This window comes from Pongo pygmaeus, chromosome 22, assembly GCF_028885625.2.
Source record: "Pongo pygmaeus isolate AG05252 chromosome 22, NHGRI_mPonPyg2-v2.0_pri, whole genome shotgun sequence".
Classification (NCBI taxonomy): Eukaryota; Metazoa; Chordata; class Mammalia; order Primates; family Hominidae; genus Pongo; species Pongo pygmaeus.
This window is the reverse complement of record NC_072395.2, coordinates 58,360,766-58,384,217: the sequence shown is the minus strand read 5'-3', so window position 1 is coordinate 58,384,217 and position 23,452 is coordinate 58,360,766. Positions and strand designations below refer to the sequence as shown.

Genomic DNA, 23,452 nt, shown 5'->3' with positions numbered 1-23,452 from the left:
GCCGGGCCCTCCGGGAGGCGGGGAGCAGGGGGCGGGAGGCAGGCGCCCGGCTGTGTGTGGACACAGCTTTGGGAGGGTCCTGCTGCTGCCCGAGGTGCTTGTGGAACTCCACGCCTTTCTCTCTGCAAATCACTGAACACAGCAGCAAGGAAAGGGAAGACAGTGGAAGCTCAGGGAATGTACCCCAGCATGGCAAGGGCAGCTGGCCGATGCTCAGGAACTGGACCAGCCAACACTCAGGGACCAGACTGGCCAGCACTCGGGAACTGGACCAGCTAACCCTCAGGAACCATGTCACCATGGAACATAAGCCATGGTTTCCAACTCCCTTAAGCTCCAGGACACCATTTCCAAGCTTGATTTGCCCTATGGAGAAGGAGAAGTGGTCAAAAGTGGGGGCATTAAAACCACTTCGGCTGGGTGCGGTGGCCCACACCTGTAATCCCAACACTCTGGGAAGCAGAGGTGGGCAGATCACCTGAGGTCAGGAGTTAGAGACCAGCCTGACCAACATGGAGAAACCCCATCTCTACTAAAAATACAAAAAATTAGCTGGGCAAAAATACAAAAAAAATTAGCCGGGCATGGTGGCGCATGCCTGTAATCCCAGCTACTTGGGAGGCTGAGGCAGGAGATCTCTTGAACCCGGGAAGCGGAGGTTGCAGTGATCACAGATCACGCCATTGCACTCTAGCCTGGGCAACAAGAGCGAAACTCCATCCCAAAAAAAAAAAAAAAGCCACCTGGACCTTCCTGAAACCCTCCACCAGGTGGTCTCCCAAAGAACAGGCCCCTCCACCCAGGAGGCCCACAGCCCCGCCTCACCCAGTGGCCTAACCTGGGGCCGCCACCTCCCCTTTCCTTGGCAGAGTGCTGGGCGGAGGCCCCGTTTTTCACCGACCGACGGCTGGGAGAGCCCGTGCCACCCACTGTGCCCTGAGACGCGCACAGGACGACGACTCACAGATGCCTTTTGCTGCCCTGCCTGGGTCCTGCCACAGCGCGAGGTGCATCAGGCCAGGCAGCCACGCAAAGGCCCCCGCTCCTGGCTTCTGCCATTTTTCTGTCCTGCAACTCTACCCTGGAGCCTCCCACCCCTTCAAAAGCTGCAGGAAGAGGTGAGACCCCTCAGTGCCCACAGGCGAGGCCCCGCCATTGCACTCCAAACGCCTGCCCACCAAGCCCAGGGCCTCCTGCCCCTCTACAGACAGAGTCCACCAAGCCCAGGGCCTCCTGCCCCTCTACAGACAGAGCCCACCAAGCCGAGGGCCTCCTGCCCCTCTACAGACAGACAGCAAGCCCAGGGCCTCCTGCCCCTCTATAGACAGAGCCCACCAAGCCCAGGGCCTCCTGCCCCTCTACAGACAGAGCCCACCAAGCCCAGGGCCTCCTGCCCCTCTACAGACAGACAGCAAGCCCAGGGCCTCCTGCCCCTCTACAGACAGACAGCAAGCCCAGGGCCTCCTGCCCCTCTACAGAGTCCACCAAGCCCAGGGCCCTCCTGCCCCTCTACAGACAGACAGCAAGCCCAGGGCCTTCTGCCCCTCTATAGACAGAGTCCATCAAGCCCAGGCCCTCCTGCCCCTCTACAGACAGACAGCAAGCCCAGGGCCTCCTGCCCCTCTACAGAGTCCACCAAGCCCAGGGCCCTCCTGCCCCTCTACAGACAGACAGCAAGCCCAGGGCCTTCTGCCCCTCTATAGACAGAGTCCATCAAGCCCAGGGCCCTCCTGCCCCTCTACAGACAGAGCCCACCAAGCCCAGGCCCTCCTGCCCCTCTACAGACAGACAGCAAGCCCAGGGCCTCCTGCCCCTCTACAGACAGACAGCAAGCCCAGGGCCTCCTGCCCCTCTACAGACAGACAGCAAGCCCAGGGCCTCCTGCCCCTCTACAGACAGACAGCAAGCCCAGGGCCTTCTGCCCCTCTATAGACAGAGTCCACCAAGCCCAGGCCCTCCTGCCCCTCTACAGACAGACAGCAAGCCCAGGGCCCTCCTGCCCCTCTACAGACAGAGCCCACCAAGCCCAGGGCCTCCTGCCCCTCTACAGACAGACAGCAAGCGGGTGTGCCAGGGTTCCTGAGCCAAGTCTAGGTGCCCAGACTTTGCTGAGATTAAACCTCACAGTGAGCCTGTGTGTGCCTGCATGTGTGTGTGTGAGCCCATGTGTGTGAACCTGTGTATGTGAACCTGTGTATGTGAACCTGTGTGTGTATGAGCCTGTGTGTGTGAGGTGTGTGTATGTGAACCTGTGTGTGTGTGAGCCTGTGTGTGTGAGGTGTGTATGTGAACCTGTGTGTGTATGAGCCTGTGTGTGTGAGGTGTGTATGTGAACCTGTGTGTGTATGAGCCTGTGTGTGTGAGGTGTGTATGTGAACCTGTGTGTGTGTGAGCCTGTGTGTGAGCCTGTATGTGTGAGCCTCTGTGTGCCTGCGTGTGTGTGTGTGAGCCCTGTGTAGGTGAACCTGTGTGTTTGTGAGCCTGTGTGTATGTGAACCTGTGTGCATGTGAGTCAAGTGTATGCGAACCTGTGTGTGTGTGTGACAGCCATGTGTGCATATCAGCCTGAGCGTGTGTCTGTGTGTGTGAGGTGTGTGTATGTGAACCTGTGTGTGAGCGTGTGTGTGTGTCTGTGTGTATGAACCTGTGTGTGAGTGTGTGTGTCTGTGTGTGAGGTGTGTGTATGTGAACCTGTGTGTGAGCGTGTGTCTGTGTGTGAGGTGTATGTGAACCTGTGTGTGAGCGTGTGTGTGTGTCTGTGTGTATGAACCTGTGTGTGAGTGTGTGTGTGTGTCTGTGTGTATGAACCTGTGTGTGAGCGTGTGTGTGTGTGTCTGTGTGTGTGAGGTATGTGTATGTGAACCTGTGTGTGTGTGTCTGTGTATATGAACCTGTGTGTGTGTGTCTGTGTGTATGAACCTGTGTGTGAGCGTGTGTGTGTCTGTGTGTATGAACCTGTGTGTGTGTGTGTGTGTGTCTGTGTGTGAGGTGTGTGTGTGTGAGCGTGTGTGTCTGTGTGTATGAACCTGTGTGTGTGTGTGTGTGTCTGTGTGTATGAACCTGTGTGTGAGCATGTGTGTGAGCGTGTGTGTGTCTGTGTGTATGAACCTGTGTGTGTGTGTGAGCGTGTGTCTGTGTGTGTGAGGTGTGTGTATGTGAACCTGTGTGTGAGCGTGTGTGTGTGTGTCTGTGTGTATGAACCTGTGTGTGTGTGTGTGTGTGTGAGGTGTATGTGAACCTGTGTGTGAGCGTGTGTGTGTGTGTCTGTGTGTGTGAGGTGTGTGTATGTGAACCTGTGTGTGAGCGTGTGTGTGTCTGTGTGTATGAACCTGTGTGTGAATGTGTGTGTGTGTGTATGAACCTGTGTGTGTGTGAGCGTGTGTCTGTGTGTATGAACCTGTGTGTGTGTGTGTGTCTGTGTGTATGAACCTGTGTGTGTGTGTGTGTGTGTGTATGAACCTGTGTGTGTGTGTATGAACCTGTGTGTGTGTGTGTGTGTCTGTATGAACCTGTGTGTGTGTGTGTGTGTGTATGAACCTGTGTGTGTGTGTATGAACCTGTGTGTGTGTGTGTGAGCATGTGTCTGTGTGTATGAACCTGTGTGTGTGTGTGTGTGTCTGTGTGTATGAACCTGTGTGTGTGTGTGTCTGTGTGTATGAACCTGTGTGTGTGTGTGTGTGTGTGTATGAACCTGTGTGTGTGTGTCTGTGTGTATGAACCTGGTGTGTGTGTGTGTGTGTCTGTGTGTATGAACCTGTGTGTGTGTGTGAGTGTGTGTCTGTGTGTGTATGTTGGCATGGAATGGATGAAGATGGCACCACACCACAGGCAGTAATGGAGGGTTGCAAGCTGAGAGGCCACACATATGACGCAGGTCACGGTCACAGTGCTCAGGAATTCCAGAGGTGCAGCTGGCCCTGGGGGACCCGGGCTGTGTCCTGTCACAGGGCCCTGAGCCTCAGGTGCTGAGGTGTTCAAATGTTCTCTCCACTCGGTGGTCCACCTGGCTGCCTAATGCCTGGGAGGTGGCAGGAAGGAGGGTCTCTGTGCCAGGCAGGCACGGCAAGTACCTGGCCAACCCTGAAACAGTGTGAGCTTCCTTCCTGGCAACCTGCCGGCCACCCGACCCACTCCACGCCTTCCAGGCCTGCAGGCAAGAGAAGAGGACTGCAGGAGTGAGCAATTTAAGAAACGGAAGGTCGAGGTTTTCCAATCTAATTAACAGCATGACAAGCCAGGATGGGCTGCTGACCCGCATGGAGCCTTGCACAGCCAGAAACGCGGTGTCCTGCTCCGCTCCTGAGACGCCAGGGCTGTCACTGCAACACAGCCCCCAACACTTCCACACGGGCGGACTCTGGGTCTCCAGGCACTGCAGCGCCCTCTCCTCCCCTTCCCAGCTCTCCTGAGGCCTGTGGTTCTGGAATCTCTGCTCCGTGCAAGCATGCCTGTGGCCCTCCTCCCGTGTCCAGTCGCACCAGGCCCTGGGATCCCGGATCTGGCTTCCCCTTTGCAAGTGGTTCGAAGCAAGCACCTGTGGGGGTGGGGGCAGCAAAGCCGTCTGGCCAAGGTCCCTTCTCTAGAGTGCCTGTCTGTCCGTCTGTCCTTGAGGAGCCTGAGGAGTGCAGGGCAGGACAGGCAGGCACCAGCTGACCCGGTACCGGGCAGGGACCAGTGCAGGACCTTGAGGCAGGGCTTGGTGGGGTGGGGGTGGCCAGAGTCTCCTGGCTCGGAGCAGATGCGGGTGAGTGGCACAGACTGTCCTCACACCCTCCTGGGACAAAGGCAGGAATCCATGACCAGGACAGACACACTCAGGACTGGGAGAGGCAGAGCAGGTGCCTGAGCTTGGCCACGCACAGCTTCCAACGAGGCTGGGCCGTCCACAGCTCCCCAAGGTTACCCGCCACTGTTCACCCCACCCCAGCACAGCCGAGAGCCGTGGTTTCTCCTCCCATGGAGTCCCACGTGGCTGCCCACTCCAGGCCCAGCCCGAGGGCACCGCCTTCTCCAGGCTGCCTTCCCCGCACACGCCACACCTCCAGCCCCAGAAGGTTCTGAGGAGGGGAGGAGCTGGGGCCCCCACTCGCCCTCCTGTTGCCAGGATACAGGCCCAGGAAAAAATGCCACAGTGCTGGATTAATGTCTAGACAACGTGACCTTTCCCCTGGTTCTCTAGATATAATTGGGACCCAAATTGTCCGGTGTCATGAGCTGACAGCAGGGATGAAGGAGGGGTCTGTTCTCGGTGCCCCGAGGGGACTCCGGGAGAGGGAGAGGGCAGCCCACTACCTGTGTGGGGGCTGCATGGGGACGAGCCAGGGTCGCCCACAAAGGCGCTTTCTGTGGAGGGGACGTCACCTCTTCCATCAGCGATGACACAGCTCTGAGATCACAGTGTCCTCACAATGGCTCCTGTTAACTCCCTGCTGCCCGTCCTGCCAGGCTGGTGCCATGAGACCCTCGGGGCTGGGCCGTGGGACAGGTGCCCATCCTGCCAGGCTGGTGCCACGAGACCCTCGGGGCTGGGCCGTGGGACAGGTGCCCGTTCTGCCAGGCTGGTGCCATGAGACCCTCGGGGCTGGGCCATGGGACAGGTGCCCGTCCTGCCAGGCTGGTGCCATGAGACCCTCAGGGCTGGGACGTGGGACATGTACCCATCCTGCCAGGCTGGTGCCACGAGACCCTTGGGGCTGGGCTGTGGGACAGGTTCCCGTCCTGCCAGGCTGGTGCCATGAGACCCTCGGGGCTGGGCCGTGGGACAGGTTCCCGTCCTGCCAGGCTGGTGCCACGAGACCCTTGGGGCTGGGCCATGGGACAGGTTCTCGTCCTTCCAAGCTGGTGCCACGAGACCCTCGGGGCTGGGCCGTGGGACAAGTGCCTGTCCTGCCAGGCTGGTGCCATGAGACCCTCGGGGCTGGGCTGTGGGAGGTGCCTGTCCTGCCAGGCTGGTGCATTGAGACCCTCGGGACTGGGCCATGGGACAGGTGCCTGCCCAGCCCTGCAAACACATCCAGCAGGTGTTGAGGGCTGCCAAGCACAGACTCCTACTGCCAGCCATGCACAGCGCCAGCTGCGACAGCAACGCCTCTGCCGGGAGACGCGGAGGAGACCGGCCCCAACGCTCCTGTCCCGGGGGGCTGCTGCACACTCAGGCAGGATGCAGGGGTCCTGAGGGGGACCCTCAGCCCACCTACGGCTCCCGTGGCCAGTCTGGTCCTGGTATTTATCTCAACTTCATTGTTGTCCAGAAGCTGCTTTTTATTATTTGTGACCATAAAAGGATGTAAACAAATTCCTGTTTTGAGTCAAAACTACCTGGGTCCACCAGGCCACAGAGCAGGGACACGGCCTCAATGTGGAGTCAATAAGCCAAGGTTGTGAGAAGATTCTCAGGAGTGGGGTCCAGGAAGGGAGAACTGAGGGCTGGGGTTTCAGGGGGCATTTTACTTTTCATTCCAGGCAGCGCTGTATTGGCTGGGGTCTCAAATGCTGAATAATGCTCCTGTTGGACTTCAGTAATTTAAAAAAATAAAACTGTTTAAAAATCATGAAAATTTCATAATGCAACCAAGTAGCCCCAGGTCCTGTCCCTAAGCATGGTGCCCACCCGTGGCTTTGAGGAGGATCCTTCAGCGCCAGCCAGGCTTCCTGGCATTCACACCCAAAACACCTGATAAATCTGCTGAGAGAAGCACTGTGCCTGGCACGAAATAAGGTCCAGGCCACTTTGCAGCCCAGCTCCCACCCCAGGGCCCGAACAGTGATGGGCGGCCTCAGAGACCACCCAGTGGCCCCAGGGAGCCGGACCCAAGCCTTTGGAGCCAGCCTGGTGATCCTGCAAGCTTGTCACTACATGGCATTGAGTGTCACCACACACAGCATCACATGTGACCACACATGGCATCACGCATCACTACACACAGCATCATGTAACTACACAGCATTGCATCACCACACTGCATCACATCACTACACGGAATTGCCTGTCCCCACACACGGCATCACGTCACTACATGGAATTGTGTGTCAGCACACACAGCATCACGTGTCACCACACATGGCATCACATGTCACTATGCACAGCATCATGTCACTACATGGCATCACGTCACTACACGGAATTGTGTGTCACCACACACAGCATCACGTATCACCACACATGGCATCACATGTCACTATGCACAGCATCATGTCACTACATGGCATCACGTCACTACACGGAATTGTGTGTCACCACACACGGCATCACGTATCACCACACATGGCATCATGTCACTACAAAGCATTGCGTCACTACAAAGCATCGTGTCACTACACGGAATTGCATGTCACCACATATGCATCACGTCACTACATGGCATCACATCACTACACAGAATTGTGTACCACCACACATGGCATCACATGTCCCTACACACAGCATCATGTCACTACATGGCATGTCACTACACGGAATTGTGTGTCACCACACATGGCATCCCGTGTCACCACACACAGCATCATGTCACTACATGGAATTGCATGTCACCACACACGGCATCCCGTGTCACCACACATGGCATCACGTCACTACACACAGCATCATGTCACTACATGGCATCACGTCACTATGCAGAATTGCACGTCCCCACACACGGCATCACATTACTACATGGCATCACGTCACTACATGGAATTGCATGTCATCACACATGGCATCCCGTGTCACCACACACAGCATCATGTCACTACACGGCATCACATCACTACACAGAGTTGCATGTCACTACACATGGCATCGTGTGTCAGGGCCCAGCTCCAGAGCCTCTGGCCAGGGCTGGCCAACTTCTGCTCAGCACTTTGGCATCCCTGACCCGCCACTGACACTGGGGACCCTGGTCCTCTCATCCATCCTTTACTGAGGACAGGGAAGAGCTGAACTGCAGCCCTGATGCTCCCAGATTGAGGCGGTGAAGACTATGGCACTGTCTGCCCCGTGGAGGGGCTGCTTCTCCATCTCCCTGCCTGCAAGCCGTCGGGGGGTCTGGCTGGTTCCACATGACAGAAGCTCCTCCAGAGGATGTATATTGGTCATCACGCCTGGCAGGGCCGCAGGCACAGGGGGTCGGGGTGGGAGGACCCGGGGACCTGACGCTAAAGCGGAGACAGCCTTGGAGGTCCCTGAGGAGGCGCCGCTTCCCTGAGACCCCAGGAAGAGACGTGAGCCAAGGAGGGCGGGCTGTGCAGAGCAGGTGAGAACCGTCGGCGAGCATCCCGAGGCTCAGCGAGGAGGCAGCCTCTGCAGTCACCGCAGCAGACAAGCGACCGGGCAAGCGCGGCTCCAGAGCCGGCCCGGGGATTCATCTAAACACCCAGCAGCTGTTCCCAGGCCACCAGCTCCTGCCACAAAGCAAGGGAAACCACCAAGAAGGGACGGCTGCCTTGACGTGGGAAGAATGAGCCCAGCACTGAGCTGCCCTGCCAGAGACATCCCTCCCCAGCTCGGAGACCCTCAGCGATGCTGGCGGGCAGGCGTGGGAAGGGCACACCTATCCTACCACTTCGGCAGCCAGGGGCTGGGATGCAGACCCCTCTGCCCCTACCAGGGATGAGCACCCGGTCAGCTCTGCTCAGCACTGTCCTCAATCTGCAGATGCAGCCCACAAAGAGCTCGGAGTCGGAGCCGGCTCCTCTGGAAGGGAAGGGTCTTGTCACTGCACATCTAGACAGCAGGCCCTGGCCGTCCAGCCCCACGCCAGGTGCCCCCACTCACAGCCAGCACTCCGGGGGCGGCACACGTTAACGAACAGGCACCTGCCCTTCTCGGTTCCTGCGGCAGCAGGACTGGCCATGCCAAGGCCACCTGCCAGGAAAGACGGGTCTAGGGAGGTGGGAGAGGCGGGAGACACAGAGTGCTGCCAGCTGCGCTGTGGGTGGGGCCTGGGGAAGGAGGCTGGAGGCCAGAATCCCCTTTTCTCTCTTCCCTACAGTGCAATTCTCCCCACCCTTAGCGTTTTCCACAGAGCAGCACCTCCTTCACTGCTTCATGGGAGTGGCACCCAGGACAGAGGGCCCAGCTCTGCCCAGACCACAGTGGCTCCAACAATGGATGCAGAGGATTTGGGCCAAACCACATCCCCTGGCCAAGAGCGGTCACCCCACAGTCTGTTGTTATTAACAGGTCTGGTGCACAGGTCACCCCACAGTCTGTTGTTATTAACAGGCCTGGTGCACAGGTCACCCCACAGTCTGTTGTTATTAACAGGCCTGGTGCACAGGTCCTGGGTGTGCTGAAAAGCCCATCAGGGAGCTAGAGGGAGCAGAAGTTGGCACACAGAACGCCAGAGAGATCGCGGGCCTGGAAATGCCACGGAGAGGGCAGCTGGGCCAGGCAGGGCAGGGGGCACCCGTGAGACCCTCAAGTCGGAAGAGGACACCTGACGACACTGAGCAAGCCACAGACCGCAGGACAGGGAACCTGCAGGTGAAAGAGCCCCAAGCTCCAGGGAACCCCCGGGCTCCCTGCACAGCAGGCAGGCATGGCCGGGGTCCAATCCAGAGACTGCAGTGGAACAGACCACAAGCACAGAGAAGTAAGCGCCAGAAGGAGGTAAGGCAAGCCGGTGCCATTCATATCCATTAAGAGGCTAAGAATCCCACAAGGCCCTGACAAGCCAGGAGGCGAGTCCACGTGAAATACAAAAACCAGCAGGGTCTGGCAGCAAGGGGAGGAGCTGCTCCTGGGGAAACTGGGCAGGCTCTCTGGGATCCCAGCACCACCTTTGGAAAGATAATTCCCCAAAACACACATTATCTAAACAGCGACCCACCACAACCAAAAGCAACCAAGAACACTGACAGTCAGAAAAGCCCGTTAACAAAAATAACTTAGGGAACTAAAATTATTTCTGCTGAAAACAGAAAGGTAAAGATCAAATTAGCTGCTCCCAAATATCTGAAAACTCACGGAACAAGAAAACATACCTGACGTTGAAAGCACTGTCACTCTCTTGAGAGCAAGACTAGCTTGCAATTCAGATGAGGGAATGCAGAACGAGGATATGCAGAACGAGGGAAAGGAACAGTTGTCAGGGGCAGGGGCAGGGGCTGGGGCTGGGGATAAAAGACCCGGCCAAAGTGAGCTGTGCTGCTTCCAATCAAGTGGGAGAGTAGAGGCTGCACCTCCGAATTCAACTAGAAACTGTGTGCTAGTCAGCATGCAGCTCCAATCTGACTAATATTTAGCACCTGCTGAGCCTAAGCTGGAATCTAAGAGATGCCAGGTGACCGGGTCACAGAGGACAGACCGAGGCCCAGGAGAGGCGCTGCCCTCAGAGGAACCTAAGAGATGCTGGGGGACCAGGTCACAAAGGACAGACCGAGGTCCAGGAGAGCGCACTGTTCTCAGGGTCAACACCTAGGGGCCTGGATTTCTGAATCCGAGCAAACGCCGCCCTGCCCCAGCCACCCCCACACCAGTGCAGAGCCTCACGGTCCCCACACCACCCCCAGTTCACAAAGGACACCAGGCGTGGGGAGACTGTGCCCCGGCCACCCCCACACTGGCCTCAGTTCACAAAGGACACTGGGCATGGCAAGATTGTGTGTGCTGCCCCAGTCTCCTGGCCAGAAAGTGGGCTGCAGGACAGAGATCCAGGCTGGCCAGCCCTACTGCTCCTGACTAAGATGGACCTCAGAGAAGGTCCCCGTTCCCCAATAATAGGTTTAAAAAGCCGGGTCTAGGGAGCCACGATCCAGATGCCAATGAGAGGTGTGATTCAGAGGTTTCACAGGCCCCACAGGAAGGGCCGGTGTGGCCATGTTCCCAACTCAGCTGGGTCAGGGTGACAGAGGCATACCTGCCCGGTGTCGCTGGGCAGTCTGGATAACGAAAGGGGTCTGGCTGTGTGTTCTGGATAACTGAAAGGCCCGGCAAGGCATTCCAGATAGCCGAGGGCCCACGCGGTGTTCTGGATAAGCGGGGGCTCACACTCTCCCGGCCCCCGGCAAGTACCCTCAGGGCTGAGGGCCTGCTTGGCACGCACCTGGTCAGCTTTTCTTTATGAAAACCCCCAACACACCATGCCCGCCTGGCTGCGTGAGCACCACCCGGGGCTCCACCCGGCATCAGTTCTCCCCTCGGCTGCAGCGCCAGGCACTGGGCTGGACGGCACTTTCCAGGAGTGCTTCTGCGCCTTTGCCTCATTCTCCAAAAGTAGAGCTCGCACCTCTCTGAAGGCCAGGCAAGGCGTGAACTCCGAGGCCCCAGCCAGGGTCTGATCAATGGCACTGCCTGCACTTTCCCGTCCGGGGCCTGCCCAGGCCGCCTGCCGCACCCCCGCTCTCAACTCCACACCGTGCCGGCTCCCCCCTGCATCCATCTTCCGGAAGGGGGGCTCCATTCACAGCCCCGCTCTGCCACCCCTGCGCACGGTCCTGCCCCTCCTCCGCCCCGCCCGTGGCAGCCGGCCCTGAGCCCTGAGCCCCAGGTGTCCAGCTCCTGGCTGCTGCCCCAGGCCTGCTGGGAGGTCATCCTGGGGACCTGACGACCAGAGGTTCCATTGACAGTCAGGAGATTCCGAAGGCCGAGGACTCATCTTTAAGTCTCCACAAAGCCCACAGCCTGGGGTGGCCCTGGGTGTGCAGGAAGTGCCCATATTCTGACCCCCAGCAGCCTTGAGGGTCCTGCTGAAGCTCGGAACACATCCAAGGCTTCCTGCCCCATGGAGTGGCCCTTCACAGGTGAGAGGCCCTTATTCCCACGGTTACTAATGCCACCTCTTCTGTGAACCAACACCATGCCGCACTGTCACCTCTGGCTGCTGGGACAAGTCAGTCAGTGTCTTAAAGCAACACAGATGTCCCTCAGAGCTCAGGAGACTGGAAGTTGGAAGTCCCGGTGCCCGCAGGGGTCCTCTGGAGGATCCAGGGGGAACCCAATTCCTAGTCTTCTCATACCCTCCCCAGCCCCCGCCCGTGGCCCTGCCTCCATCATCCCCTCCTCTCCCAGTCCTGCCCCTTCCCTATAAGGACCCTCATGACGACGCGGGGCCCACCCGATAATCCAGGGTCATCCCCACCTGATCCTGAGCCTCATCACACACACGGGTCCCACAGGCCGGGGTGGTCGGCTCGGGGTCAGTATTCGGCCTTCTATGCGTGTGATCGGAAGTGGAAGCATAAATGAGGGTTTTGGGTTTTGTTTCTTAGGTTTGGGGATGTTAGTGTCCATCTGTCTGCCCTCTCGCTGGCGGACAGGGCTGTTTTCTGGTCTGGGAGGCGGCTGTCCGTGAGGCCCTCAGGCCACACGCCCGGAGCACGGCCGTCAGCAGGGGCCAGGCCTGGGGCAGAGTCGGCCGCAGGGTCCGAGCCTTGTCTGCAGGAGGCCACCCGGGTCTGTTAAAATGTCAGACGTCCCCTGTGATGACAGGAAAGGCTGAATTGGGACAGGTGGTCTCCCTGGTTTCTAAACCTCCCACAACATTCTTAGTCATTTTCACAATAGAAACGTGTGACTAACAACCTGAGCAGGTCAGGCTGGAGCCATTCCTTTGGGGGTGAAGTCTCATTTCAGCTAGAAAACAGGGATGTCCTGCTGCCCCGAGGGGATCAGAGACCCAGCATCAAGATGTGCCCCCGAAAGGGAGACAAGGCTGAGATTTGGGGACCCAAAACAGATGAGAGGTCAGCAGCAACACTGCCTGCCAGGCACGGGCACACCATGGCCTCCCAGGAAGAGGTGGGGCAGCAGCAAAGCCAGGAGAAGTGAGCTGACTGACGGCCAGAGCCGCAAGGCTAGGCAGGAGGGCCTGGGGCCAGGCGGTGCATCCAATACAGAAAGGGCCTCCCCCTCCTCCTCCCGATCCTCCTCCTTCTCTTTCTCCTCCTCCTGCTCCTCCAAGGGACTGAGGCTCAGAGAGCAGAGATGGTTCAGGTGCACACGGGCTTGGAGAGGGCAAGCTGTTTAGCTGAAATGAGAATTTATACTAGAAGATGCCTCCTAGCTCCATGGACCAGCTCACTCCATAAGGCTCCTGCCCCTGAGGGTCCGCCACCTCCCTCAGCACCCCTCCAATCCCACACCTAGGGAATTTCCTGGGAACCTGCCTTTTAAACCCTCCCCATCCTCTACCCTGCCTCTGCAAAGTCCCAGGCACAAGTGCTGGGCATGGCTGGCGGGGCCTTTTCTTCCCTCAGTGCCCAGGGACAAGGATGTGCAGGGCTGGCAGAGGGACCCCGAGGTTAGCGTGGACGGGATCCACGGACGCTTCCTTCTTTCTGGCTGGAAGGCTGAGGTGATAACAGAAAGGAAGCGGATGTTCTCTGAACTCCTCCTCAGAGGCAGCACGTGAGGCTAAACTTTACAAAGCACAGACGCCTCCCTCCAGGAACGGCCTCTTCACAAGAAAGCTCCTTGCCGGGGCAAAAGAGGCCCGGCTTTCTCAGAAGACTCCTGACAGCTGAGGGGTCTTAGCGGGAGATTTTAGAAAACGTTGGCCACCCAGTCACAAATCCAGCAAGTAGAGGAGGCAGGTGTTCCCTGGGTCCCCACGACAGGGGCAGTGAAGCCTGTCACGGTGCAGGCACCCTGGCCTGTGGACATGTGGCGGGGCTGGAGGAGGCAGGAGTGGCTGCCCTCTCTAATACACATCGTCGGTTCAGCAGGCACGGTGCAGGGCTGAGTAAGAAGCAGCACAAAAGCTGCGTCTGCTCACGGGGACCCATTTTACTCGCGTTGCAAACCAGTCCCTCCTATGGGGCTCTGCCCTAAGGGTGGGGATGGAACCCTCTCTCCACTGCAGAGTACCCCCTAGAGCCTCAGGACCGGCCAGCCTCAGAGGGCTGTCAGCAGGATGCACCCCAGGAAGCCGATGTGTGATGTCCCATCTTTCCTGTATGGCCCCATGATGCTCCACCATCCCCAGGCACAGATTAGAGACCAAGACACAGAGAGGGTGAGCAGCCTGCCCATGGCCACACAGCACTCAGGGTCACAGCCTGAGCTCTCAGCCATCACACTAGGCGGCATCCCACCCATGAGGGCAAAGAGGACCATAGAGGATGACCAGGCTTCCTGACAGTTTAGCCACTACTGTGAGAAGCATCTCTAATTCCATATCCACAAAGGCAGAGTCAAAACGCTAACAGCTGACAGGTGCCACGTGGCCTCCCCACAGGCACTGAGGTCTCAAGCACCTTCACTTGCAGGACCCCCATGGCCCCTCAGCAGACCTGCGCCACAGATGAGCAAAGTGGCAGGGCCAGCTCCACTGTCTGTGTGCCTGGGCCACAGGCCCCTGAGCTCTGCTGGCCACTCCAGGGTCCCACCTCTAAAGGGACCAGAAAAATGAGGAAAAACAACTCCACACCTAAAGAAATATCATACCCCATGGCTGGGCGCAGTGGCTCACGCCTTGAATCCCAGCACTTTGGGAGGCCGAGGCAGGTGGACCACCTGAGGTCAGGAGTTTGAGACCAGCCTGGCCAACATGGCAAAACCCCATCTCTACTTTAAAAAAAAAAAAAAAAAAATTAGCCAGGCGTGGTGACACACACCTGTAGTCCCAGCTACTCAGGAGGCTGAGGCAGGAGAATCGCTTGAGCCTGGGAGATGGAGGTTGCAGTGAGCTGAGATCGCGCCACTGCACTCCAGCCTGGGTGACAGAGCCAGACTCTGTCTCGAAAAAAAAAAAAAAAAAACAAATATCATACCCCCAGTTAAAGGCTGACCATAAACAATAAAAGTACGCAAAACAGGACATCCAGAACTGAAAGCATCAACAGACAAAAAGCAATGGGGAAAGAGAAGGCACCTGCAGGGCAGTGGGCACGAGCTGCAAACCCAGCATTCCCAGAGAAGCACAACAGCCCCTTAGTGTGTGAAAACGTTCACCCACACGGCGAACACCACGTTCCCAGAGAAGCATATGACAGTCGGTTAGTGTGTGAAAACATTCACCCACATGGCAAACTTCGCGTTCCCAGAGAAACACGACGGCCCCTTAGTGCGTGAAAACGTTCACCCACACAGCGAACGCCACGTTCCCAGAGAAGCACGACGGCCCCTTAGCGGATGAAAATGTTTGCCCGCACGGCGATGGGGACTCACAAAACAGAACTCTGAGATGATATTTTCCATCAACCAAATTAGCAAGGTTTTTTAAAAGACAGGACCCAGCCTGGCCGTTTGGGCTGCAGAGCTGCGTGTAAATGAAGGTCGCCCATCAGAAGTGAGGCCCTCCCCTCTCCTGCGGGTCCCAGACCACAGCATCCCCCGACTCAGCCCTGACTTTGGCTGGGGCGGCACCCAAGATAAGAGCTGTGAGAAGACGAAGCCCTCGCCTGCATCAGCGATAAGGGTGCACTGTTCCCTGTGACTGCTCACTCATGGCGCCGGGCCCTCCAGAGCCTGTGTCAGCGATAAGGGCGCACTGTTCCCTGTGACTGCTCGTTCACAGCGCCGGGCCCTCCAGACTGTGGGCGTCTGAGGCTTACTCCGGGCCCTTCAGACTGTGGGTGTCCGAGGCTCATTGTGGTGTTTCCTTCCCCCCTCTCGGGCAGGCACAGCTTCTCGCACACAGAAGGTGCTCAAAAATGCACACAGGAAAAAGGAATCAAAGGCCAGGTGGACCAAGAACAGTGGCTGGGCTCTCCCCGAGCAGCTGGCGGGGGCCTCGCCGCCCATCAGCCCACAGCCCTGGGCTCCGAGGTCCTCCACTAATGCCGGCTCCCAACCCTGCTGGCCTCTTTAGCCCCAACATGGAAGAGGTCACAGACACTGCCTCTGTGGGGTCACCTGGCATTGGGGAAGGCAGAGCCACTGCAGACGATGTCCTGCCCCTGGATAACACCCTGCATTGGCAGCCGCAGGGCTGGGACTTCGCCGCGGGCCCACGGAGTTCCTGGGATGCTACCCCTGTCTCTCCCATGTCCCGCCCAGCAGCAGCGTCCACCTGAATTGAGTGATTCCTCCCAAAACAAAGTCTCCCGTTGTCTAAGTTGTAACATGGAAGGAAGGTCTCTCTCAGTCCCCAAGGTCATGGGGTGTGTGGACTTGGGCCTGCCCAGGTGTGTCCAGACGAGGCCTCCGGAGCAGCCAAATCAGACAGAGGCTCTTCCTGAGCCCTCATGCTCCGGGACCGGAGATGCCAGACGGGGTGAAGCCGCCACCAAGATGGGCTGCTGGCCCAGGAGCTATGTCCAGCCTGGCTTTCCCATCAGCTCACGTCACCCCAAAACAAACAGTGCCTCTCCTGCCCCCAGGAGCAGCTGTGCTGGCAGGTTCTCCGCAGATAGAGGAGTCCGAGCTGCTGAAACTTGACGCTGTCTCACAATCTCTAAGCACAGATTCCAGAGAGGCCTAACTGCGGCAAATGTTAAAGCTGCTCAACGGAACGGTGGGGAAATACAAAAGCACGGACTTCAGACCAAAATAGATGAGCAAACGAACAAACAAACGGCTGGGGGGGTGGGTGCGAGCTCTGCCACGGTAACCCATCACGCTCCCTCCTCCTGCCGTTCCCATTGGCCTTCCTGCCTGTTGCTCTGGCCCAGTGTCTGTCCGCAGGGGTCCCCGCAGGGGTCGGCCCTGACCCCCAGTGTCTGTCCACGGGCACTCCCCGCAGGGGTCAGCCCTTGACCCCCCCACCAGTGCCCGGCCCCAGCACCAGCGTGTGCCCACTCGCAGGCCTGCTGGCCCTCTGGAAGCCGGTGTGGTGAGAGCCAAACCACCACCCAGCCTGGTGCTGGTGCCTGCCCTGCCCTGCCCATCACAAGGCCCCTGTGGGAAAGAGGGGCCCCACAGGGGATCAGCCCCGAGGTGGCGAGGTGACCCCATCTGCCACCATGAAATGCCAGAAAGTGCCAGAAAGATGCAGGGACTTGAGAATAATTCCCCTTCCCATGGTTCCTGTGGAAGAAGCCAGAACAGCCATGCCGGGGCCTGCCTGCGCCAGAGGAGCTGCAGGGAGAAGGCATGCTCCTGCAGGCACGGGGCACAGACGCTTCCCCTGCAGCCGCCACATTTCATCTGACTCAGCGCATCCGTGATCAAAAACTCCTCCTGACAGCCCTTCTGCAGAGGCCCAAACCCACCATCTAAAACGTTACCGCTAGGGCTGGTAAGCGCCGCTCCCTTACTCTCTGTGGCCCTGGGCAGCACCAGGGGACAACACAGATCAGCTCCCTGCCTGGGCTGGCTGTCTCCTCACATGACACAGGGTCTGGAACAAAGATCCAGTGTGTGGTATGTGGCTTTTACACAATTGCTAGCGGCCGCTCACAGAACACCTGGAGGAAGCAGCCACTCCCGCCCCGGGGTTAAGGAGGGGGAACTGAGGCAGCAAGGCTGGTGACGGCCACTGGCTGTGGAGCAGGGTCTGCGCTCAGGCACCAGATGGCAGGGCCTCACTTGCCTGGCACTCCACTGCCTTGGACAGGTCCTGGCCTGTGACCGCCCGGTGCTGGGCTCTGGCCTGTGACCGCCCGGTGCTGGGCTCTGGCCTGTGACCGCCCGGTGCTGGGCTCTGGCCTGTGACCGCCCAGTGCTGGCCCTGGCAAGGCTTCCAGGAGGCGGGTATCAGCGGCCCAGTCATTCTGGGCAGGTGCCTGGGCCCCGAAAAGGGCCTTAGACCCCAAACTCCCAGGCCTGGGAGGCCTTGGATGAGAGGAGCACCCCACAGTGCCCCCAACTGCTTTCAGGATCTTCATGGGCCACAGTATGTCAAAATGTACCAAATATCATCATCGTATAAGGGCACCCAACATGTATTTTAGTTTCCCAGGATTCCGCCCCTGCCCTGCACAGCACCATACGAGGGAACATCTGTCTCAGGCCCTGTGCCATCCACCGCTGGCCAGCTGCTGAAATCTCGCCGTGGGGTTGGGCCTGGCCAGGCCTGTCGTCTTGTTCTCTGACAGGCGCCCGCTAACAGACAGCCCGGAGGGTGGCAGCTCTGACTGGCCCTGGCAGGCACTGGGGTGGCCGCTTCTCTGCATGGTCCAGTGCCCCATGCTGGGAGTGGGGTGAGGGCCATGGCCAGCCCCTCCAGACACAGCCCCAGCCTGGGGGCTGTTCTCAGCCACAGCCAGCTTTGTCCCTGCCAGCCTCTGCACCTGACCCCTGAGCACTGGTGGGGAGCTAGTGCCGGCACAAAGGCCCAGTTGGCTGGCACACCCTCCTCTGCAGGCCTGGGGCTGAGAGAGGAAGAGACTTGCTGGAGGTTTCAGGTGTCGCCCCACTCCATCCCCCATAGCTGTGAGGTTCTTTGGATCCCTGGGCTTCACCTGGAGAGTTCCAGGGTGGCCTGGGGTCTCCAACATACGCTCCACAGCCAGACCCAGGCGGGTCTCCTTCCTGAGCAGAAGCAGGCACCCCTCCCCCCACACAGTGAGCGGGGGTGGGGAGGGAGTTGTGGGGGCCCCTCTCTCTGAGCTGCCTGCATACTCCCTGCCCCTACACAGTGAGCAGGGGGTGGGGAGGGTGTTGTGGGGGCCCCTCTCTCTGGGCTGCCTGCAGGCTGCAGCTTCTACCTCCGTCCAGCCCAGCCCCTACTGTCTGTTTCCAGCAATCAGGAGCTGCTCCCAGGGCGGTGGTGCTGCTGCTCATACCACAGGATCCCCTGGCACTCCCGGGGCCCAGAGAACCCAGCCTTTTCAACAATCCAGGTAAAGACAGAACAAGGCACTCTGAGGGAGAAAGAGTTTGTGCGGATGCAGCATAACTACGTGAGAATCACACACCTGCGGGGGGCATGTGTGTGCACATATGTGTGCACTTTTGTGTGTGTGTGTGCATGTACACAGGTGTGCCTTGCACTTTTAAATGGAACAGCAGCAGGTGAAGTGGGGCTCTCCCGGACTGGCCCCCAGTGTCTGGCGCCTGCACTCTGGAGCAGGGCAGTTCGCTCCTTCTAGGTTTTCCTACAGAGGACTTCCCCGCTGTGCTTTCATTTATAGGAAAACAGGAGTGCCCTGAAAAACAAGTTTTGCTGAAATTCAAAACTATCTTCCAAAGCCCTTGCATCTGAATCCTGAAGACTCCCCAGTGGGTGAGCCCAGAAACAAGACCACCTTCTACAGGAGGGTCTCTCTTACCTAGATGCCGTGTGCCCTGGGGTGAGCCACACCCACGGAACCCAGGTCACTGAAGCCCAATCCCTGCAGGGCTTCAGAGGGAATGGGGAGTGAGGCACAGGGACCCTGCCTTGTACCCACACCACTGGGCTCTGTGCTGACCACCAGACAGGAAGAGGTCCTAGTGGTGAGCAGGGGCAGGACGTGCATCTTCTGGGGGCTGCAGGGGGGCAGGGGGAGAGCCTGATGCCATGGTGGAGTGTAGGAGAGGCTCAGAGACAAGGCGACTCATGAGACCAGGCTCCTGGTGTGGCCATGGGCATCAGCAACTGCCCCGGTGACACAGTCCTCTTCCTCAGCCACTCTGACTCTGAAGCACTGACTACAAGCACCTCTCGGGAGTCATGGCTGTTTCCCACACACAAATCCACCACAGGAGAGACTGCAGGTAAGACTGTGGCACCTCACACAGCTGGGTGGCAACCAAGCAGCCAAGTGACCACTGAGCCCCCAGGTTCCTGATTACAGGGAAAGGCACAAACACCATTCAAGAACCTCAGCATCACAGCGACCAATCCTGACACAAAAAAGCAAAAGACTTTTCTAGGGATCAAGTATAGCACAGAGACATGGAAAGATGCATCATTCTTGGCCAGAAAAAAAATGTGCAAATCAGCAAACTGGGCCTCAGGCCTTCAACTCTCAAGGGTGCTTTTTAAGTTTTGAGAACAACTCAAACCCTTGCCAGAGTCAGCATTTCAGACACATTAGCTCTTCTCCAGTAACCCCTAAAGGGGGCGACTGTTTTCCCATTTCAAGGGGACTGGGTCCTGCAAGGACTGGAACCCCGGCTGCGGGTGGCCTGGAGCCTGAGTTCTCTCCAGGCTGGGGGAGGGGTGTGTGGGCAGCATCCAGACCCCTCTCTGGGCCTGCTTCCGCTTCAGCCTCCTGGCCACCCGCCTTCCACATTCCATTAGACACCTCCAAGGGGCCTTCCTGCCCCAGAGTGCTTGAGGCTGGGGCAGGCCCGGGACAGAAGAGGAACGCACAGCCCATTTGGCAAACGGTAACTCTCCCTGCTGAGGCCTGCACTGACTTTACACCCCACTCTTAGATCTCAAGACTGCATCTCACCAAAGCTCGACTAACATTTTTTTTTTTTCTATTCAAAAGCAAAAAACCATCACCTTTTACATCTCCTCCTTGATAACGTTTCATAAGCTCGGGGCTTGGGCCCCAGCGTCTTTCCTTTCCTTTGTCCCTGTGCGATTTAAAACATCCCGCCCAGGGAGCCCTGGTCTGGGCCCTGCGGGCGCTGGCGGCCCGGCTCAGAGGGCAGCTCTGCAGCCTGATTAATGGCCCCGAGTGACCCTGGGCCGCGGTGGGGATGGAGCCGCGTGAGCTCACAGCCGCTCTCCGCCAGTGCTTCACCCCCTACAGTTCACACAGTAAATGAGGAATTGTCTACGACTCAACAAGCAGGTGTTTTCAGCACATCTACTTATAAGGTAGCTACTTTTCTGAAAGGTCTATGCTACTATTTAACCTGGTGACTAAGTCGATTGGAAACAATGAAACAAATTATTACAAGAATCCAGACGACATCCCTCCCTCCCTCCCTCCCTCCCCCTTTCCTGCTTCCTCACCCGCTGTAGCAAGCAGGTGTGGAGTCGAGTCGGAGGCAGGGGCTGGCTGCCTGGACCCCCGGGTGGGATTCCACCCGCGACAAGGCACCCAGGCCCTTTGGGCGGGGCTCCCCTGGGGTCCGCGTCCCCGCCGCCTCCCCCGGGCCTCTGCTGGGCTGGCTGGAGGCAGGAGGCCCCGGTTAGCAGCGTGGTGGGGAACTGGGTCCCGGGGTTGGCGACAGGAAGGTCCCCACGGGCCCCGCGCACAGTTTGCCGCGCACGGGAAGCGGCGAGGCCGGCGGGGCAGCGGCTTCTGGGCATTGTTCTCGGACCGCGCGGCGCTCGGTTGGCATCAAAGGGGACCGCGCAACCCGACACCACGGCGGACGCGGGGACAGAGGCCTGAGGGCGGTGGGGACAGAGGCGCACAAGGCCCGGCCCGCGGCGAGGAGCCTGGGAGCCCGCGCGGCTTCGCCTCAACAGGTTGGAAACGCGGAGACGACGCCCCGCGCTCCGCCGCCTTCCGCCCGCGGTCAGTCCCGGGACCCGGCGCTGCGGGGACGAGGCCGTGACGGCGACACAGGCCGCGTCTCCCGAGACCCCGCGGCCCCGCCCCGAGCCCTCCCGGCACCGACGACCCCGCCGGCCGCGGAGGTTCGGTCCCCGCGCGGGGACTCCGGCCGCTCGCACCGCGCACCCCTCCCGGCCCGGACCCCGCGGGGAGAATGAATGGGCGGGACTCCGGCCACCCCGCCCCGCCCGCTCCGTCCGGCTCCGGCGCCTCCCGCGCGCGTGGGCAGGGCCGGGGCTGAACCCAGAGCGGCCGGGGCGGGGGTGAGGGAGCCGGGCGGGGACCCCAGCCAGGGCGGCGAGGCCGGCGGGGACCGGCGCGAACCTTCCCGTCCCGCCCGCGTCTTACCTGGCTCCGCGGAGGCCGCGCGGACCCCGAGCAGCAGGACCAGGGGCGCGAGCACGTCCAGGAGGCGCCGCCGCCGCGGCCACAGCCAGGGACACCTGCGCGGGACAGGCACGGGTCAGGGCCCCGCAGAACCCAGCCGACCCCCGCCGACCTCCGCCGGCCCCGCGGCCCCGCAGCCCCGCAGCCCCCGCCCGTCCGCAGCCTCACCTTGGCGTCCCCCAACCCCCGCCCGCAGCCCCCGCCGCACCTCGGCGCCATGCTCCCCCCAGGACCGTCAGCGCCGCGGGATGCTGCCTCCTCCGCCGCGGTGCACCCGCTCGGACCGCCGCGCTCCAGCCGCCGCCGCTGAGAGGCCGGGCAGGGGGCGGGCAGGGGGCGGGCAGGGGCCGGGCGCGGGGCGGGGCGGGCGCGGGGCGGAGCGACGAGCAGGGCCAGGCCCGGGGAGGGGAGAGCGGGGCGGGCGCCGCGGCGGACCTGCGGCTGCGAGGACGGGGCGGGCCGAGACCCGGGGGCGGCGGGGACGGGCGAGGACGGACAGGGACGCGCCGCGCCCCGAGGAAACTGCCCGAGGCTGCGACCCAGCCTAGGGCCCGGGGCTGCCCCGCGAGGAAGCCCAGGTTTATGCGGAAGGTGAACCCCGCTGCCCGCCGGGCTGCGACCCCAGCCCCTGAGTCCCGTGGGGCAGCGGGAAGGGGGGAGATTCACCGCGGGGGGGACGGGATGGCGAAGGAAGCCGGCACCTCCGGCCCGCAAAGCCCCTGCAGGGTCCTGCCCCGGCTGCACGGAGGGACGCGAGACAGGAGGGGCGTGCGAGGGCCAGATCTGTCCCCAGGTCCCCCTGTCCCCAGGACCCGGCCCAGCAGAGCCTCTTCCTCCCCAGTTCCCAGGCTCCTCCTCCCTCCCAGGTGAAAACCCTGTTTCTATTTCTTCAGGGCCAGCATCCTGAGCCCCACCTGCGGGCCCTGGGCGCTTTCCTCCTGGCAGCTGTGCCCCCACCCGACCGGACCGCTCCCTGCAACTAGAGAGCCCTCACACCAGCAACCACCCTCACCTGCTCCCACCTCGTGTGCACAAAACTCATGGCACTGGCTTGACGGCTTTCTCTGATTCCGCCTGGCGCATCCACACTGTCCCTTCTCGGCCAGGGCTCATCTCCTATGCCTGGACCAAGCAGCATGGTTTTCAGTCTCCCTGGTCTCCCCACACGTGACCCCACCCATCCTCTGAAGCAGCCCCAGGAGGCAGCAGTGACGTCACACTTCTAGTACCCGGCCCTCCCGGCCCTCCTCTCTGGGCTTGCTTGCCAGGGTCCTCCCAACCTGACTGCTGCCTCCCACCTCCTCTCCGCCCCTGGAGCTCTCCAGCCGCAGCCCAGCCGCGGGGCCTGCTTGGGATTCTCCTCTGCTGGCATCATCCCTGCCTGCCTCAGCCTTCCCAGGCCCAATCCTGCCCAATCTCACCTCTTCCCACCCATCCACCTGGCCAGGTCCCCACCAGCATCTGCCTTCAAACCTGGAGTCCTTCTCTGAGTGCTTGCGGTCCACTGTGAGGAAGGAAATCAATTTAAAGGATTATGACCCACATTTTTTAAAAATAAAAAGATTAAGGAGAACAGCATAGAGTAGAAGTGGTCATCGCACACTCTTCTGCAAAACTTTTGTTTCTCAGGTGGATGGAGGAGTGAGTCTGTGTGGTGTGTGTCAGGGTTTGGTGGTGTCTCTGCAGTGCGGTGGGTGTGTCTGTGTATCTGCTGTGTGTGTGTCTGTGACTGTACCTTGTGTGCATGTGTCTGCGTGTCTCTCTGTGCTGTGTTTGTGCGTGTGTGTTTCTGTAACTATGTACAGTGTGTGCA

The 23,452-nt window shown here is 59.8% G+C and overlaps 1 protein-coding gene across 3 annotated transcripts in view; it reads right to left on the bottom strand.

Moving 5' to 3' along the window:
- Window positions 1-22,788, bottom strand: part of COL18A1 (collagen type XVIII alpha 1 chain) — a 116,263-nt gene extending 93,475 nt beyond the window's left edge. For 2 of the 3 annotated variants that reach the window (XM_054468296.2, XM_054468297.2), the window contains exons 1-2: window positions 21,848-21,973; window positions 21,601-21,695 (exon numbers count right to left, since the gene is read on the bottom strand). In XM_054468296.2, the coding sequence (XP_054324271.1) occupies window positions 21,601-21,695; window positions 21,848-21,858 (106 nt within the window). In that variant the 5' untranslated portion in view covers window positions 21,859-21,973. Of the gene's footprint in view, window positions 1-21,600; window positions 21,696-21,847; window positions 21,974-22,661 lie in introns of those variants that run through there. The other variant, XM_063659709.1, reaches the window with a different exon arrangement.
- Window positions 22,789-23,452: the final 664 nt, after the last annotated feature.